The sequence below is a fragment of the Alosa alosa genome, chromosome 7, assembly GCF_017589495.1.
Source record: "Alosa alosa isolate M-15738 ecotype Scorff River chromosome 7, AALO_Geno_1.1, whole genome shotgun sequence".
Taxonomy (NCBI): domain Eukaryota; kingdom Metazoa; phylum Chordata; class Actinopteri; order Clupeiformes; family Clupeidae; genus Alosa; species Alosa alosa.
The window spans coordinates 20,337,224-20,345,119 of record NC_063195.1 but is presented as its reverse complement, the minus strand read 5'-3'; the positions used below and the strand labels follow the sequence as shown (position 1 = coordinate 20,345,119).

At 43.3% G+C, this 7,896-nt stretch overlaps 1 protein-coding gene across 1 annotated transcript in view; it reads left to right on the top strand.

Annotated features, from left to right (window-relative positions):
* Positions 1-1,304: 1,304 nt before the first annotated feature.
* egln1b (egl-9 family hypoxia-inducible factor 1b) overlaps positions 1,305-7,896 on the top strand; it is a 33,879-nt gene continuing 27,287 nt past the window's right edge. The window contains exon 1 of the mRNA XM_048248835.1: positions 1,305-2,517. Coding sequence (XP_048104792.1) covers positions 1,717-2,517 — 801 coding nt within the window. The 5' untranslated portion in view covers positions 1,305-1,716. The remainder of the gene's footprint in view (positions 2,518-7,896) is intronic.

Here is a 7,896-nt window from a genome sequence, read left to right as displayed (position 1 = left end):
GATTCCCTCAAAAAAAAAAAAAAAAAAGGGATAAAAAACCCTGGCAGACGAAGTGTCTGGCTCCGACTGCTTCATAAACACGTAGATACTGGTGGGAAAGTGGAGTATCTCAAGTCAAACACACACACACACACACACACACACACACACACACACACACACACACACACACACACACACAGTATCAGGGAATTATAGGCCTACTAGAAATAGTTAGTTTTGACTTGTGATAAGGTGACAAGACAGAACAATACTAATGAACAAGGCTCTGACACTGTGAAGAGGGACTATATTAGTACATGCCTAATTGTATTGCTCTAACGTGATGAGGATACAGTATAAGCGTGCATGTACTCAGACACACACACACACACACACACAAACAAAGCAGAGAGCACAGCATACTTGCATCCACACACTAAGTATATTCCCATCTTCAAAATGCAATATGTAGATATTTCAGCCTTTAACTACACTATCCTTAATCATCATAGTGTTTTTGGTACATTTATCATTGACTTTAACTGAATAATATAGAACATTTCACTTTCTGTAAACTATGAGCAAATTAATGTTATCGGTAGGACTTAAGCCTAGGTTTAAGTTTCCTCTTTTTTCTGGCTTACAGTTCTCTCGTTTCCCCATTTTATAATAGGCCCATATAAAACAAATACATAAATACATAAATAAATAAACAAACATTACACCCAGGGATGGATTACTGCACGGGCCTACCGGGCCCAGGCCCAGGGGCCCAAGGGGTCAGGGGGCCCTAAAGCCCAAGCCTTTGCAGGGAATCATTGCCTCAATATCAACAAATCAGGATGTAGGCTATGAATCTGAGTGAATTTAGTATTGGCCATCCCCAAAATCCACCAGAATACAGGAAATCACATCAAACAAATTAAAACATTTCTGGGGGAGGACCCCCAAACCCCCCCCTCCCACATATACAACAATAAGTGGGGGGCCCTTAATACATCTGGGCCCAGGGGCCCAAAAGTTCATAATCCGCCCATGGTTACACCATAGTTTTATACAACATATCTACCACGACCAAATTGCATAACGGTAATATTATGAGATATCTAATTACATAACAGAACCTATTTTAGGGGATAGGCATAACAGGTCTATAAATGCATTCGCCAGTGAGTCACATGCAGAGAAACAACATCAGTGGCATGGTGAAATAACGCATGAAATCCTTTAATAAAAGAAGTTACGTGTGTGAAATGATTTAGAAACGTAGCCTAACCTACAATTCGCAGTGAACTTTTTGTAATCCTTTCCCTTGCATACTCTGCTGTGTCATTGGTAAGTGTGGGCTCTGATTGGGCCTGAAGTTTGTTCCGCCCTAAAATGTGCTGACGTCAGGGGCAGGGTTTGGAGGACGTGAGGGGAGCGAAGAAAAAAGAGGAACGGCTGGCGCCATGCGTCCCCGCTGGGCTGATACTCGTTTTTGGGCGAACCTAGAAGTTAATAGACAATATGCAGTAAAGCACGGGAGTTATTTTGTACCTACGGATATACATGAAGAGTGAGCAACAAAGTGCGTGTGATGTTATTGTTTGGCGGCGGGGCGAAGGCGGACATACCATTCTCGCTAGCGCTAGCGTCGTTAAGGTGGACACTCCAAACTTGCATGGTAGCAGTGGGGCAAGGAAAGCGGTGAATTTAAAGGGAAAGAGCTCTCTGGACGGTTAAACCTTCGCTATGGAAAAGGGAAGCTCCAAGGAGGAAACCGGGACCGATCTGGACCGGGACCGCCAATACTGTGAACTTTGTGGTAAAATGGAGAACCTCCTGAAGTGCGGCCGGTGTCGAAATTCTTTCTACTGTAGCAAGGAGCACCAGATACAGGACTGGACCAAGCATAAGCGAGTATGCAAGAAGGAATCCGATAAATCTCAGTGTCCGGCGCAGCCAGGACCAGCGCAACCCGAACCAGCGCAGCCTCCCCGGCAAGCGAAAGAGGGGCAGCCGCGGCTGTCGCGAAAGAATAGTGCCAAGCAGAGCAACGCGGCTACGCAGAGCACCTCACAAACGGGCCCTACCAACCCACCGTCCGACGGTGAAAGAATGAAAGATTTTATCACTTCAGCGACGAGCTCGGGTGGTGTAGACGATGACAAACAAGCGGGGGACGGAATTACCAACAACACCAAGCCCAACGGACAAACGAGGTCCCCCCCGCAAAGACTGGCCATGGAATATATAGTTCCATGTATGAACAAGCATGGCATTTGCGTCGTTGACAACTTCCTCGGCGAAGAGACTGGTCTAAATATTCTAGAGGATGTCAAAGCCCTGCACCAGAGCGGAAAATTTACCGACGGGCAGCTTGTCAGTCAGAAAAGCGATTCTTCCAAAGACATAAGAGGGGACAAAATTACTTGGATTGAGGGAAGAGAACCCGGCTGCGAGAAAATAGCTTTTCTGATGAGTAGAATGGACGACCTAGTCCGACACTGTAATGGTAACCTGGGCAACTACAAAATAAACGGACGGACGAAGGTGAGTAACGTTAAGGGAAAATAAATCACACGTTTATTCTCACTTTCTCTGACAGTGAATGATTGACATCAATCGTGATAATTTAGTAATAATTCAGAACCATTGTGATGAAAGTAACGTTAAATGTTTGCACAAACAAATCGACCATTCCACAAAAGTTAAACTTCAAAAAGCACGCCACGTGATTGTTATTTGTCTTTCATAAAAGGTTGCTGCAACGAGAAATCAATGGGACCGTTTAATCAGGTAGCCTACTAGTCTCCAGTCACTCAATGGAGAAGGCCATTCTATTTAATACGAGTTTTTTTGAGCTTTCAAATCGCACATGGCGCATCCGTTTGACGTTATTTACCATAACCATTGAAGCGGTTGAAGGGAACACTGCGCCACGCCTATTTCGTGATAAAATAGTTAGCTGTGTAGCACACATGTAACAGCAAAAAAGACCTATGTATATTAGTCTGTATTTCACAACACTATTCGTTGTTTTAAAACCTCTAGTACGTGTATGCTATGGGGAGTCCTGCAATACAAAAAACAAGCTCTGATGTGTTAACTTAGTCACACACAGTTTTCAGTTTTGTAGTTAGTTGAAGTCTTTATTGACTTGTGCATTATTACTGAAGTTTATGCAGTCCATCGAGGCCTAATATTGTATCTCCTGAAGAGTGTGACTTGATCTTCAGTGGTTTAAGTATATAAATCAGTGTTAACAGAGCATAGTCTCTTTAAAATGCCACAGATACCAAGCATGAATATCTTGCATAGTTTCCATAACCTTCAGTTGGAAATAGAGATAAAAAGAGAACATCAATTATTATCTGACACAAGCGGACAGTTATCGAATGGTAGCCTGTGTGATTACATTGGCATCATGTTCTGTGTTTGGTCTGGTTCATTCAATGTCATACCAGACCATATCCATGAAAACAGTTTCTCAGATTTTGCTTAAAGTTTGTTTACATAATGTTTAGGTTCCAAAGTGAAGACTTGTGAAATGTTTTTGTTCAATTCCAATGTTTTCATATTTTCTATGCCCTTGGATTAAAAAATGCCTTTTATTGTGAGCCATGTTTAGACATTGATGTATCAAAAAGTATTACTACTAGCACGGCCAAACCAAAGATTCTAGAACAGAGCTCTGTTCTATAATCTTTGGGCCAAACTTTGTAGGGTGGAAGATGACCATTATTCTCAGTATGACTGGACCATTAAATGTTTGTAATGCATGCCATTGATTTTATGAGGGCCCTATTCAGAGCAAAGTGCGAAAGAAAGTGATTAGGGAGTATTATAAACTACTTTTTATAATAGAGAGTGTTATAAACTAGTTTTTGTACCCACATGGCATTGACCAGTATATTGTCTGTAAATAATCATCATAGCATAGGAACATGGATAAAGTAAGGGTAAAACTAGATGTGTTAACAGATAATGTGTTTTTCAGGCTGTCAAACATAATATAAATAATCAAATATTATACAGGCCTTGGTTTTGGGACCCATTGATTCATGATATAGACAAAGTTTGTGCAAAATCTGAGACATCCTTATCTGATTTAATATGGAATGACCCTTCTATAAATCCTCAGAATTTATACTTTATCACTCTTGTTTCCAAACATTCACTGGAAATACACTTTCTGCCTGAGATTATGTTATGACATCTGACATGGCTAAGGCCTCTCCAAAACACTCTTTTTCAGGCAGGGCCATATGTTCGTCCGTTCTCTAACGACACTGTTTGTGCCAGTACTTCTGGAAGGTCAATTTTCTATTCCCTATTCCTTATGTATGTTGACAAAATTATTTAAAAACAAAGGATAATGTTACGGTAAAAAGAGTTTGACAGTGCTGAAATTTGCTTTATTTATCATGAAAAAGATATGTTGCTGTTGTGTCTACACAGTCTCCCTCAGTCATTCTCCACCAAGATGTGATAGTGTGGAACAGAGGCCTGCTTATTGGTCTCCTTGTGCCCTTGTGTTGTTTTTGTGTGTGTGTGCACGCGTGTGTGTTTGTGTTTGTGTGTTTGTGTTTGTGGAGTCTGTGTGTGTGTGTGTGCGCGCTGGTCAGTTGTTGTCCTCATGTTACCTCCGTCCTGGCTATATGCTCCACTGAAGGTCTTCAACTCGCACTGACACACACACAAACACACACAAACAAACACACACCATCCCTAGTGTAATTGTGCACACATAATGCACATATGCATGCATGTATGTTATGGATGGGTATGCCTATCTCTCCACACACCCATAACAAGCGTACACACACACACACACACACACACACACACACACACACACACGCCTACCCACTGTACATGATGTACCGTACCGTTGATTCTGTCCATTATCACACCCCAGTGTACAGTCTATCAGTGTGGTGTGGGGCAACATGCTTTAATGTTGTAGCCTGATTTGGAGCTACACTATTATTGGCCCTATGCTGCCCTATCTCGCGTGCTTGTCTGTTGGGCTGCCTGTTCAAACCAACGGCTTGGAATAGCAGCAGCCTGTGTTTTGGCAGTGCCCGGCCGTTCGCAAATAGCCTTCTGCTACGCTGCTACTTCGTCCGAGATGGGTGTTCGGGCATTGCTTTGACTTTAGCTGAAGTTCACAAGCACAATAACTGTTTGCAAAACCAGATGCTACCAGTCATGTAACCTCTTACCTGCAAAAGGTTCCCCCCCCCCCCCTTTTCCCAGTATGCCAGGTTGTGATCAGACTGTGATGACCTAATTTGTTGACAGAAAAATATAGATTCCATCAGAGTAGTTCATGGCATTTTTCTTTATCATAGTGGCATTTAAATATTTCAAATTAAAAGTTTTTTTGGAGCCGATATTAGAAAATGAGAGGGCCTTGACATGCATCAGACTTCAGGATCACATGCTCCTTCCTCCACTCCTCTTCTCCTTCACTCCTTCCCTTACTCTTTCACACTCTCTGTCACTCCTTCCCTTACTCTTTCACACTCTCTGTCACTCCTTCACTCACTAATTCATTCACTCTCCTAGACACAAATGCACACGAAAAGCATTCAATTATGTTTCCTATTACCAAAATGCAAATAACGATGGGGGGGGGGAATGGTGAGCGTTTAACCTGTCCTGCGGAGAGATAGTCATCTTGGTATGAAGGCAGCATGGGGAACGCTAGCGCTAGCACGTGGCCACATGTCACACAGCTTCCGGCTGTGGCATTAGTGGTGGCCGTCATACGAACCTGTTGAACCAGCTGACCAGAAGACATATGGCTAATGAGAGGACCGGCTAACGGCCGGTTTTCGCTCTCTTGTCCACTGTGCTCTCTCTCTCTTTCTTTCTTTTTCTCTCTCTCTCTTCCATGTGCTTTTTTCTTTCTTTCTGTGATCTTCCTTGTATGTCTGTTTCTTGGCTGGTTTTGGCTCTCTTGTCCACTGCGTTCTCTCTCTTTTTTTTCTCTCTTTCTCTCTCTCTCTCTCCCCCCCCAATTTTTTTTTTTTTCTGTGATCTTCCTTGTATGTCTCTGTTTCTCTTTGTCTTCTATTTGTATCTCCTGGTCAGTACACATCCTATCAGTCATCCTATCTGCTGTCTCTGCCGTGGCTTTCTCTTTAGTTCATTTACATCTTACCAGACCGTTCACTTTGCTCCCTTTCTCGCTCTCTTTCCCCTCTTTCCTCCCTCCTTCTCTCACTCCCTCCCCTCTTCCCCATCTCATTCCCTGTTCTCTCTATCCCTCTCCCCCTTTCCTCTTTCTCTCGTCCCCTCTTTTCTCCCTCCCCTCTTCCCTCCCCCTCCCTCCTCCCTCTCTATCTCCTCCTCCTTCTCCCTCTCTCTCTCTCTCTCTCCCCCTCCCCTCTTCCCTCTCTCTCTCCCCATCTCTCCCTCTCTCGAGTCACCCTTGGCTGTGTAATAGCAAAGTTCACACAGAGCAACAGCACATGTTTCGCTCAGCTGCAGCTGACTGAACTGAAATTTGTCGGGGCTAAAAAAGCAATATGGCATAGCAACATATTTGCTGTGTCAGAGGCTGACTAATGAAAACACTTTTATTTACGGTTTCTGTGTGTGTGTGACATGTTGGCAAGGAGAATGTGCTTTTAAGCAGGTCAGTTTTGAAGGTAAGTGTATAGAAGGACATATTGAGTTTACCCAAATTTCCTCATCCCGTGTGTGTTTGTGTGTGTGTGTGTGTGTGTGTGTGTATATTCACCTGTGATCTGAGAGACAGGAAGTGCTTTGTGAGCACACCACACGCCAAGGAAGGAAGGAAAAATAAAGAAAGGAAAACATATTCTCTGTGTGTGTATGAATCAGGTGCATGCATGCACTTCCCCTCGTCTAACAGATTCACACACCCATTGTAATCAGATTTAACACAGTTAAAAAGACGATTGTTACGGATAATTATGTGTGTGTGTGTGTTTAGTCCATTATTGTGTATCTCCAGTCCTGGCTTTTATTTAGTCATCCATTTTCCCCTCAAGTTTAGGTAGTCGTTTGCTGTGGGTGCGAGGCACGTGTGTGCATGTGCCTGTGTTTGCGTGCGTTCGTGCGCGTGTGCGTTCATGTATGCATGTTTTCAGGAGTTCATCAGGCCTTGTGATGTCCCTTGACTGATTGTGCACTTGGACAGCAATGCATTTCTCTTTTGGCCAGATAGAACAAGGTCCCACCCTCGCAGAACTAATGCCGTTTCATTCCCCAGGCCGCACAGATATCATTACTCATCCGATGTGGATTCATTGTACGGTTGCTATGATTCGATCACACTCAGTGTGTCTCAAGATGATGTAGAGATTTCACTGCCTTACCATTCTGTAGCTCAGCCCAACCATAGCTCAGATATTCATTTGACAAGGTGCAGGACTTAGTGACCACACATTACATGCATTGCTAAACTGTTAATTTCTTTGATTTTAAACTCTACTGTGTGGTATTGTGTTTTCTTTAGAAATAAAGGGTAGTTCTCAACATTATTTTTTTTAATCGGCCCACGGACATTTCGGACAAGATGCCCTTCTTCAGCGTGATATGGCGATTTCACAGAGACAGAGATTGTATTGTATTTCCTCCCATACTATATATTCCTCTATAAATCTCCTCTGAAGCACCTGGTAGATGGAGCAGGATGTTAAGAGAGACTAGTTTAATAGCCAAGTTTATCTCTGCCCATTGTCTCTCTCTCTCTCCCTCCCTCTCCCTCTCTCTCCCCCTCTCTCTCTCTCCCTCTCTCTCTCTCTCTCTCTCTCTCTCTCTTTGTTTCACACACACAGAGGAAGGATACAAAGGCGTTTTGGGAAAAGGGGAAGACCGGATCAAGTTCCGTTGTTTAGCAGTCTTTTGGAAACAAATACTTTCCTTTGGGGTGATGCACAGAGCTAGTGAGGG